The sequence below is a fragment of the Melanerpes formicivorus genome, unplaced genomic scaffold (assembly GCF_026170545.1).
Source record: "Melanerpes formicivorus ecotype bairdi unplaced genomic scaffold, bMelFor1.0.p_v2 SCAF_82, whole genome shotgun sequence".
Taxonomy (NCBI): Eukaryota; Metazoa; Chordata; class Aves; order Piciformes; family Picidae; genus Melanerpes; species Melanerpes formicivorus.
The window spans coordinates 781,986-792,666 of NW_027142434.1; the positions used below are offsets into that span (position 1 = coordinate 781,986).

At 62.6% G+C, this 10,681-nt stretch overlaps 1 protein-coding gene across 2 annotated transcripts in view; it reads left to right on the forward strand.

The window, feature by feature from the left end:
• Window positions 1–10,375, forward strand: part of LGR6 (leucine rich repeat containing G protein-coupled receptor 6) — a 209,049-nt gene extending 198,674 nt beyond the window's left edge. For both annotated transcript variants that reach the window (XM_068164663.1, XM_068164662.1), the window contains 3 exons: window positions 328–485; window positions 5,780–5,860; window positions 7,697–10,375. In XM_068164663.1, the coding sequence (XP_068020764.1) occupies window positions 328–485; window positions 5,780–5,860; window positions 7,697–8,922 (1,465 nt within the window). In that variant the 3' untranslated portion in view covers window positions 8,923–10,375. The remainder of the gene's footprint in view (window positions 1–327; window positions 486–5,779; window positions 5,861–7,696) is intronic.
• The last annotated feature ends 306 nt before the right edge of the window (window positions 10,376–10,681 follow it).

Sequence of the window (10,681 nt, forward strand, 5' to 3'; positions counted from 1 at the left end):
CCTGTGGGGAGTGTTGGCTCTTACTGCTCTGGGAAGGGGGAAAAAGCCTCTGCCAGCTCCTCAAACCCAGGGCAGTCCTGCATGGCAGGGAAGCAAAAGGGGCAGAGCCACAGAGGGGCAGAGCCACCCACAGAGGGGCAGAGCCACCCCACAGAGGGGCAGAGCCACCCCCAGAGGGGCAGAGCCACAGAGGGGCAGAGCCACCCCACAGAGGGGCAGAGCCACAGAGGGGCAGAGCCACCCACAGAGGGGCAGAGCCACCCCACAGAGGGGCAGAGCCACCCACAGAGGTGGCTCACCCCCAGCATTCTGCTTTCCCCTTCCTAGGGTGCTGGAAGTACCTTATGCCTACCAGTGCTGTGCCTATGGCAGCTGCAGCCTCTTCAGGGTCTCCAGCCAGTGGGAGGCAGCAGACCTGAGCCCCGAGGAGGAGGATGCCCACAAGAGGACCATGGAGCTGTTCCCAGGCCATGCTGACCACCACTGTAAGCAGAGTGGGCTGGGTGGGGAGCAGCTCCTGGGCAGGGCCATGCTGTGAGCCAGGACACCACCCTGTGTCTGCAGGAGGGGTCCACTGCCAGCCCTGGGGTCACAGCAGGAGGCTGACCCCCTCCAGCTGGGGTGGGCAGCAGGGTGAAGGGGCTTCTGTCACTGCACCGGGGCAGGCTGGGCGGCACAGCTCCACAAGCTGGCACAAAGCTCCAGCAGCCCTCAGCAGCTCCTTCGGCCTCGCTGCCCAGAGGGGGAGGCTGCCACAGCACTGCAAGGTGGTTACAGGGGACAGCAGAGAGCCCCTGGCAGAGCATCAGCCCTTGGGGCTGCAGCATCCAGGGGATGGATCCTGGGCTTAATCAGGATGGAGAGCATGAGCCCCAAGGTCTGGGACGTGCAGCAGGCTGGCGCCAGAGCTGTGTGTGCTGCCTTGCTGCTCATGCTCTGGTGCTGCAGCAAAGAGCAGGCCTTGGCTGAGCCAAAGGACAGGGCTGGGGAGCATTAGCTCAGCACAGAGGCTGCTCAGCCTGTGCAGGGCAGAAGGGGCTCCACAGCTCTGCCTTCTGTGCCAGGGGCAATTTACTCTGTGCTCCACACTGACTTCTGCACAGCCCTCCTGGAGTGTGCTGCACAAGGGCAGCAGAGCAGTGTGCAAAGCACACCTCCTGCTCCCACAGGCTCCCAGAACAGCAGCAGCTCCAGGTGGAAAGCTGCTGTGATGCCTTTGGAAGGCAGTCTCTGAAGGAGATGGGGACAAGCATGAAGCCCTCTGCTTCCTCTGGAACTGCTGCAGGACACAGCTTGGATGCTGACCTGGTGTAAATGCAGAGGCCACAGGTCCGAGCACCCTGGGGGCAGACCCCTTTGGTGCTGTGCCTGTAGAGATGGGGAGGGGGCTGAGCCCTGCTCCTGGGATCACTGTGCCCACAGCCATTGCCTGGGGCTCTGCAGAACCTTCTCCTGCACCCTGAGCAAGCAGGACGAGGTCTGGAGGCAGATCCTGCCCCAGGGCAGCTGGGTTCTCAGTGTCACAGCAGTGGTGAGGGGCAGGATGGCCCAGACCCGTTGTGACCCAGCCCACAGGGGAGTCATCATCATCCCTGCACCCCTGCTGCTGCCACCCTCCTGCTGCCACCCTCCTGCTGCCACCCCTGCTCCTGCCACCCTCCTCCTGCCACCCTGCTACTGCCACCCTCCTGCTGCCACCCTGCTCCTGCCACCCCTGCTCCAATCCTTCCCAGACCAGGAGTAAGCTTCAGCAAGGTCAAATGTCCAGGCAGAGGCTAGCAAATGTGAGTGCTAGCAGCAGGATGTGGCTCCTGGGCAGGTGCTGGGCTGGGTGGTTACAGAGGGCAGAGCCCAGAGCAGCTCCTGTGCTGTGGTGACTGCTGCAGGAGCTCTGCTCACCTGGGTCCCTTTCCCATCAGAGCTGCAGGCCATGTGCAGAGCTGCAGCCCCTGTGCAGAGCTGCAGCCCCTGTGCAGAGCTGCAGGCCTTGTGCAGAGCGGCAGCCCCTGTGCAGAGCTGCAGGCCTTGTGCAGAGCTGCAGCCCTTGTGCAGAGCTGCAGGCCTTGTGCAGAGCTGCAGCCCCTGTGCAGAGCTGCAGGCCCTGTGCAGAGCTGCAGCCCCTGTGCAGAGCTGCAGCCCCTGTGCAGAGCTGCAGGCCCTGTGCAGAGCTGCAGCCCCTGTGCAGAGCTGCAGGCCTTGTGCAGAGCTGCAGCCCCTGTGCAGAGCTGCAGGCCTTGTGCAGAGCGGCAGCCCCTGTGCAGAGCTGCAGGCTGCCCAGCAGACCACAGCCTCTCTGGGAGGAGCTGGTTTGCAGCCAGGGCTCAGAGTGCTGCTCACAGACCTGCTCCTACTGGGCACCAAAGCATTTAATGTCTCAAGTGATGCTCTGCCCTGGCCCTGTTGGCAGACCAGCACCAACCCCGGGCTCCCAGGGCTCCAGGCCAGGCTCAGCCTCAGGGCCTGGGGGCCTGGGGAGCAGAGGGCAGCTCAAGAGGTTGTCAGCTGTGCAGGATGGGACAGGCAGCAGCTCATCACAGCTCTGTTTCAGATGTTGCAGCTCTGGGTTTGTCTGCAAATGTCAAACCACAGAGGTGCAAAGGAGAGGCAGAGGAACAGCCTCCTGTCTGGGCAGCTGCTGCAGGTCCTCTCCTCCCACTCAGCAGGGCATGGGCTGAGGGGGTTGGGATGTTGCAATTCCACTTCACTGCTGCATGATTTCTGTTCCTGGCAGCCACCAGTGGTACTCACTGGGCTGTGAATCCTCTAACACTTCCTCATTAAAGAGGAGGAAAGCTCCCAAACATCCCTTCCATGCAGGAGGGGAAGTGGCCTCCCTCAGGGCAGGCAGCTGGGGGCTGTGTCCCTGCAGTGCACAGCCAGGCTCAGAGGGCCCTGGGGGCTGGGGGAGAGCAGGGAGGAGGGCTGGGCTGGGGTCTGCTTCCAGACAGCCACAGCCTCTCAGCCCTGAGTGGTGCTTCCAGCAGGCAGCTGAGGAGCCCCGAGCAAACCAACCCTCACAACCTCACAGGCAGGTGGTGAGAGGGGACCTGTCCCAGCAGCTCTGCAGGGCTGAGAATCAATCAGCCCTGCTGCAGCTCCAGGCAGTGCTGCCTCCCACCACACTTCCTGCTCCTACACCCAGCACCCACCCCTCAGCTGAGCCCAGCACTCAGGACACCTCACTCCAGCCACAGCATGCAGGTGACAGGCCCTGGGGCCAGCTCAGCTCTATTCCATCCTCCCAGGGCTGCAGATGCCTGGGAACCCCCAGCCCCCACCCAGGTCTGTCCCTGCACAGCTGAGTGATGGCCACCCGAGGCCCAAAGCAGTGTGGCTGTGCACATCCTGAGAGCCACCTGGAGAGGGTCTTGGGGGTCTCAGCTGGTGACAAACTCCCCAGGAGCCAGCAGTGGTCACTGGCAGCCCAGAGCCAGCCCTGTGCTGGGCTGCAGCCAGAGCAGGGAGAGCAGCAGCACAGGGAGGGGATTCTGCCCCTCTGCTCTGCTCTGCTCAGCCCCCACCTGCAGCACTGCCTCCAGCTCTGGGCCCCCAGCACAAGGAGGACCTGGAGCTGCTGGAGAGGCTCCAGAGGAGGCCACCAAGATGTTCAGAGGCTGCAGAACCTCCCTGCTCCTGCTGGCCACACTGGTGCTGATGCAAGCCAGGATGCCAACCACTACCCCCAGGTCCCTCTCAGCCACTCTGTCCCCAGCCTGTAGCTGCCTGGCATTGCTGTGGCCAAAGTGCAGAGCCTGGCACTGGGACTTGTTAGACCTCCTGTCCTTGGCCTCTGCCCATCTGTCCAGCCTGGCAAGGTCCCTCTGCAGAGCCCTCCTGCCCTCTAGCAGCCCCACACTTGCTCCCAGCCTGGTGCCATCTGCAGAACAGCTGATGTTGGACTCAGCCCCACGAGGCCTCAGAAGTGGAGGCAGCTTAGCAAAGCTCAGCTCAAAAGCAGTGCAGCCTGCCCTGCTAGGACACAGCAGCCTTGCTTCCTCCCTCCCTCCAGTTCCCAGGCTGGGAGCTGCTCTGGTCTCCAGCAGGGATCCATTTTCTGCCCTGAGCCCCACAGAGCCTTGCAACTCCCAGCTAGCTCAGCAGCCCAGGCAACACCAAACTTGCTGCTTCCCTTCCTGCAGATGTTTAACCTGTGCCTGGAGCCAGCCTCTGCCTTCTGGCCCTCTGCAAAGCAGTGGGGGGCAGCTGGCACTTGGGCCTGGCCATGGGGTGGGTGGCAGGGCCCACTGAGAGCAGGAGGCTCTGCCCTGAGCGCTGTGGCTGCACACCACGGCCCCTGTGCTGGGGATGGGCAAGACACAGGAGATTTATAAGGCTATAAAATGCAAGGAGATGTTTTTCCATCCCACTGTGAGTGTTTTCTTGCCAGACTCCAGAGCAGCAGCAATATTTCAACTCTTCTACAGACAGATTTTTTAAATGGCTTTTTTTTTCCCTTCCCAAAGTTCCCTGAAGCCCAGAAAGCCACAATGCCTGTCAGGAGGCTCTAAAGATGGCACATTGTTTGTCATCATCCTTAACCAAACCATCCCAGCTGGATTTCCAGGCAGGGGCAGGGGCAGAGCTCCTGGGATGCTGCCTTTCTAAGCTGATCAGGCAGCTGAATCCCCCCCAGGTCAGCCACACCTGCAGCATGTGGAGCCCACCTTCCTGGCCAGGGTGGGAGCTGCCAGGTGCCAGCAGTTGGCCTCCTCCGTGGGAGAGCTCAGCCCACAGCCACAGGTCAGCTCCGGCTGCCTGGCTGCGACGCGCAGCAGAGTCACGTCCTGCCCTCTGCCTCCCACCAAAGGTCTCCACTGGGAGCAGAAGGCTGTGCTGGTGCCATGGGTGGGGATGGCACAGCTGCTGTCCTCACTGTGTGCCAGTGCTGTGAATCAGCAGCAGTGTGAGAAGAGGAAGAGGGAGCAGAGCAGGCAGGCACGTCCTGGGGAGGCTCAGAGGATGCCATTCTCCTTGGTGATGACCTGCACCTACAGGCCATTGGAAACAGCTGAGGGCTCAGCCCCATTCTCTTCCAGCAGCTTTTCCTTCAGCCAGGAAGCCTCTGCCTGCCCCAAGCCTGGCTCAGGGTGCAGCTGGCAGCAGCAGGGAGGTGCTGGCCCAGCAGGCTCAGGCTGGGCTTAGAGCAATGCAGGCTGGCTGCATAACCCCCAGGGGCCCAAAGTCTGCAGGCACAGGCAGCCAGTCTGCCTCCAGGGAAATGCAGGCCTGGGAACCTCCAGAGCTCAGCCCAGGGCAGCACAGCCCCAAGAAGTGGCCAAACCACAGCAGTAAATGTTGGGCTCTCTGTCTGTGCTTCAGAGCTGCTGCTGGTGGCTGCTGGGGAAGAATCTGTGCTGCAAGGAGAGGCTGATGGCTCTCTGAGCAAAGCTCCACAGCCCCTGGTGATGAACTACCACCGGACAAGGCCTGCCAGCAAATGGCACTGAGGAGCTGCATTGAAGGCTTTGCTTGCTGCAGCCACACAGGCTGGAGGGTTTCTTCTTGCTGAACAAGCGTGCTGGGAGCAGGGGTCTGCAGCGCTGGGCTCTGGGGCTCCTGGCAGCAACCTGACAGCAGAGGGCTCGGCCACAGGGAGCCCCCAGGCTGTGCAGAACCTTCTCCCTCTCCAGCAGCCACTGCAGGCACAAACTGCACAGCAGCTGCTTTGAGCTTGTGGGCTGGGACGGGGCTGGGTAGGTCTGTGCTGAGGACAGGCAGGGATGAATGTTTCTGGCCCTGCTGCTGCCTCTCTGAGCAACATTCCTCCTTTTCTTCCCAGATGACCTAGATGCAGAAGACCTCCAGCTGGAGCTCGAGGAGTCGAAGCTGCAGCCTGCAGTTCAGTGCACACCAAGCCCCGGTGAGCAGCCAGGGGAAGCCCTGGAACACGCTGGGGTCCTTTCAGGGTCCCACAACTCCTCCTGCAGTGTCCCCCCCAGCAGCCTGAGGAGCTTTGGCCAAGCTGGGGACAAGTGAGGAGACGACAAGGTCATGGTAGTCTTGCCCAGGGGTCCCAGGCATCAGGCACAAACTCCTCCATCCACCACCCTGCCTGCAGCCAGGCTCTGGGTCCCAGGGAGCTCCTGCTCCCTTGCAAGACTCAGGCTTTGCTTTGTCCCAGCCAGCCCAGAATACTGCAGGTTGAGATCTTGTCCTGGATCTCCTGCTCCCTCCTGGGGCACTGCAGACTGCAGGGGCACTTTCCTCTGCTGAGAAGGGGAGGAAGGGAGCAGCTGCTCTGCACCCAGCCCCTTGCCCCTTGCTTGCAGCAGAACTATGCCAGCAGGGAGCAGCTGGCTGGGACAGGAGGGAGCTGCCCTCTGCTTTTGTCCTCATTCTCAGTTCAGTGCTGTCCTACAGCAGCACAGCTGGAGGCTGGAGGGGGCTGGCTCTGCCCAGGCATCTGTGGGATGCTGGCAGGAGCACGGTTTGCAGCTGGTGTGCTCCTCTGAGCTTGCTGCAGGGCCATGCCCTGCTGCCTGGGTACAGAGGTGCTGGCTCCTGGGGAAGTCAGCCCTAGGCCTCCACCTGCTCTGAGCTGCTCAAGATTTCTGTTTCCTCCAGTTTCTTTTGCTCTCCACAGCAGGTGAGCATTTGGCCTGTCCAGTCTCTAGTCATGCTGAGCTCCCACCTCCAGCCCCTCACTGTGGCACCCCAATGCCTCCAGGCCCAATGCCTCCAGGCCCAATGCCTCCAGGCCCAGCTGTGTCTCTTGTCACCCCTCTCTTCCTCACCAGCCACTGTTTTACCGCTCCATGACCTTCCCTCACTCCTTGTCCATCTCCTACCACTCTCCCTCCTGGCATTCTCCCACATTCTCCTTGCCCTTTTGTCCTTTCCCTGAGCCACCTCTGCTGCTGGGAGGTGTCCCTGCCCATGGCAGGGGGTTGGAACTGGATGAGCTTTAAAGACCCTTCCAAACCAAACCCTTCCATGGTTTCTGCCACCCCAGCTCCCTCCACCTCTTCCTCCCTGCCTGCAGTCTCTCTCTCCTGCTCTAACACTTCCTCCCACCTTGGTCACCCCCTTGGTGAGGAGGGGATGCAGAAAAATAAGAGACCACGTAGCCAAGGTGTGGCTCAGGGCAGAAAGTGGCAGTGTCAGAGCAGGGTGCAGCACTCAGCTGTCTCCCACACACCTCCACCCCACTGACTCCAGGGGTATGTGAGCAGGAGCAGCTAATGCAGGGTGGTCCCAATGCCAGGCTGCCAGCAGGAGGGTCAGTGGGTGTGGAGCTCCTTTGGGCTGAGGCCTGCCTGGAGCTCAGACTCTGCCCCAGCAGACAGCACAGGGAGGGTGGGACACAAGGGGAAAGTGTCTCCACCATGCACACAGCCATGGGGTGGCAATGCCAGGCCCTGCCCTGCTCACATTTTGGGAGCTCTGCCAAGTTTGGCATTTGCCACATTTCACATTTGACCTCTCCCTGCATCTCATTTCTGCCCTGGGCAAGGTCTGAGGGGATGCCCAAGGCACCCCAGCGTGGGGGACAGAAGCACAGGCACAGGAGCTTGGGGCAGAGCTTCAGAAGAGGGCAGACAGCACCAGGAGCTCCTCTGCAGCCCTCAGCATGCCAGAGGCTGGCTGGGGCCAGAGGCAGCTGGGGCCAGAGGCAGCTGGGGCCAGAGGCCAGAGCAGCACCACAGGAGTGAACTGCTGCCCTCTGGCTCTGACCCCGGGGCTTGCTCTCCTGCAGGTCCCTTCAAGCCCTGCGAGCACCTCTTCGGGAGCTGGCTCACCCGCCTGGGGGTCTGGGCCATCGTGCTGGTGTCGGTGCTCTGCAACGGGCTGCTGATCCTGGCCGTCGTCGCCTCCCCTGGCTACCTCTCCCCGCTGAAGTTCCTCATCGGCTCCCTGGCCGGAGCCAACCTGCTGACCGGCGTCGCCTGCGGCGTGCTGGCCCTGGTGGACGCCCTCACCTACGGGCAGTTCGCCAGGCACGGTGCCCGCTGGGAGGCCGGCGCAGGCTGCAGGGTCACCGGCTTCCTGTCCCTCTGGGCCTCCCAGGCTGCCACCTTCCTGCTGACCCTGGCCGCGGTGCAGTGCAGCCTCTCCGCCTCCTGCGTGCGGGGCTACGGCAAGTCGCCCTCCCTGGGCAGGGTCAAGGCCGCTGCCTTCTGCTGCCTGCTGCTGGCCTCCCTGGCTGCCGTCCTGCCTCTCTTCTCCGTCGGGGAGTACGGAGCCTCCCCCCTCTGCCTCCCCTACCCCCTCCCGGGCGGCAAACCTGCCCTGCTGGGCTTCGCCGTGGCGCTGGTGATGACCAACATGCTCTGCTTCCTGACCATCACGGCCACCTACATCCGGCTCTACTGCAGCCTGCTGCGGGGAGACTTCGGCGCCGTCTGGGACTGCGCCATGGTCAAGCACGTGGCCTGGCTGATCTTCACCAACTGCCTCCTCTACTGCCCGGTGGCCTTCCTCACCTTCTCCTCCATGCTCAACCTCTTCCTTGTCACCCCGGAGGTCATCAAGTCCATCCTCCTGCTGGTCCTGCCCCTGCCCTCCTGCCTGAACCCCTTGCTCTACCTGCTCTTCAACCCCCACTTCCGAGACGACCTCCGCCTGCTGAGGCAGAGGAGCCAGGACAAGGAGAGCTGCTCCCAGCCCCGCAGGGCCGAGGAGCTGGAGAGGAGCTCCTACGACTCCACCCAGGCCCTGGTCAGCTTCTCCGACCTCGAGCACATCTTCGAGACGCCCAAGGCCCTGGGGGTGCACCCAGCCCCCCGCGGCTACAGCTTCCCCTCCACGACACCGGTGCCCTGCCAGCGGCGGGCGGGCAGCAGGGGCAAGGAGCGAGGCTGCCCGGAGCACTGTCCCTGCCTCAGCGACAGGGAGGTGCTGGCCCCCGCGGAGAGCCCAGCCGCCGGCAGCAGCCTGCCCAGAGCCCTCCTGCCCTCCCCGCCCTACACATCTCACCTCTAGAGCTGCTCCCGGCAGCCCCACGGCACGCAGCCAGCCCGGGCCCGCGCCGGGCGGCCAGCAGGGTGACAGCAGAGCTGCTCCATGTAAAGCCCCAGCCCAAGCCATCCACTCACCCCCAGCACCCCTGCCTGCACAACAGGCACTGCTCTGCCAGCTGCCAGGCTCCTGGAAGGGCTCTGACAGAGCTCCAGACAGTCAGGGCTGGCCATAGGAGGACACAAAGCCCCTGTGCAAATGTTTCTCCTGCTAGAGACTGCCTGGGAGAGAGCTCAGCCAGCCTGGGAGATGGGTCAGGGAGGCCTTCATCATAGAATCACAGAACTGTCAGGGCTGGAAGGGAGCTCAAGGCTCAGCCAGCTCCAACCCCTGCCATGGGCAGGGACACCTCACACCACAGCAGGTTGCTCACAGCCACCTCCAGCCTGGCTGCAAACACCTCCAGGCAGGAGGCTTCCACCACCTCCCTGGGCAGCCTGGGCCAGTGTCTCACCAGCCTCGTGCTGGTGATCATCATCCTCATCCTCACCCTGCAACATGGCAGGCCAGGAGGAGCCTGCAGCAAAGCCTTCTGTCTTCTCCAGGCTGAGACATCTTAGCAAGCAAAGGCCACTGCTCTGTGGCGAAACCACATGGAAATGGCCAACTGCCACCCACAGGGACCTCAGGCCTTGCCCTGCAGGGTCCTCTGGGGGTCTCACAGACCCCTGGAAACAGGCTCATGCCTGCCCTACACCACCAACTGGGAGAGCAGAAGTGAGTTGCAAGCAGTATCCATGTGTGCCCCCCAGGTCTGGGCCTCCTCTGTCTTGGGAGGCTCTGCTTCCTTCACTGGGAACCTCCTGGGTTGGGCAGCACCAGGAGCTGGAGATGCCCAGATCCTTCCTCACCCCCATGGTGCCCAACAAGGGATCTCTGAGCACTAAGGCAGCCAAATCCAAGCTCCTCCCTGGGCAAACCTCTGTGCCTTGCCTGAGGTCTCTTGGCAGCACCTGGTCAAGGTGGCTGCTGCCACCTCCACCCTCCCTCCACCCTCACCTGCTGCAGCACACCTGGGGTACTGCTGCCTGTAGTCATCTGGCTCCTGGTCAGGCTCAGTGCAGTGGGGTCTGGCCCCTCAGTGCCCCCACACCTCGCTGCTGGAAGAGGCTCTTGGCTCCTGGGTACACTCCCCAGGCCATTTGGAGGCTGGCCTCTGCCCTCCCCTATTGTAAGGGCAGCTCATGTAGAAGGAGGGAACAGAGATCAGCCTTGGGGGATGATGGCATCAGGAGGACACAGGCCCCTGGGAACAGCCTCAGATGAACTCCCTGCAGCTCAGGGGTCTCCCAAATCCATCCTCTCCAGCAGGAGCACTCTCCCTGTGCCCAGCACAGCAGGGAGCTCAGGCCCTGGGCAAAGCTTTGGTTGTGCTGACAGCTCTGCAGCTCTGTGTTCTGAAACAATAAATGAGCTCTGCTGCTGACCACTGCCTGCCTCCTGTCCTCTCCTGCGTGGGAAGCACCTGGCTGGCTCAGCAGCAGCCAGGCTGCCATGGCTTGGAGTTGTCTCTGCTGCCTGAGTGAGGACTGGGAAGCTGCAGTGCCCACAGGAGCTGGCACCACCCTCCCCATCCCTCTTCTGCAGAGCCAAAGCTCCTGCCTGTGTCCCTGGCCAGACTCAAGGGCCAGCCCCACCTGCTAGCCCCCCGGGGTGGCTCTCAGTGCTCAGGGTTCATGAGCAGGACAGAGTTTGGTTTTCCACTTTGGTGAGCAGGATGCCA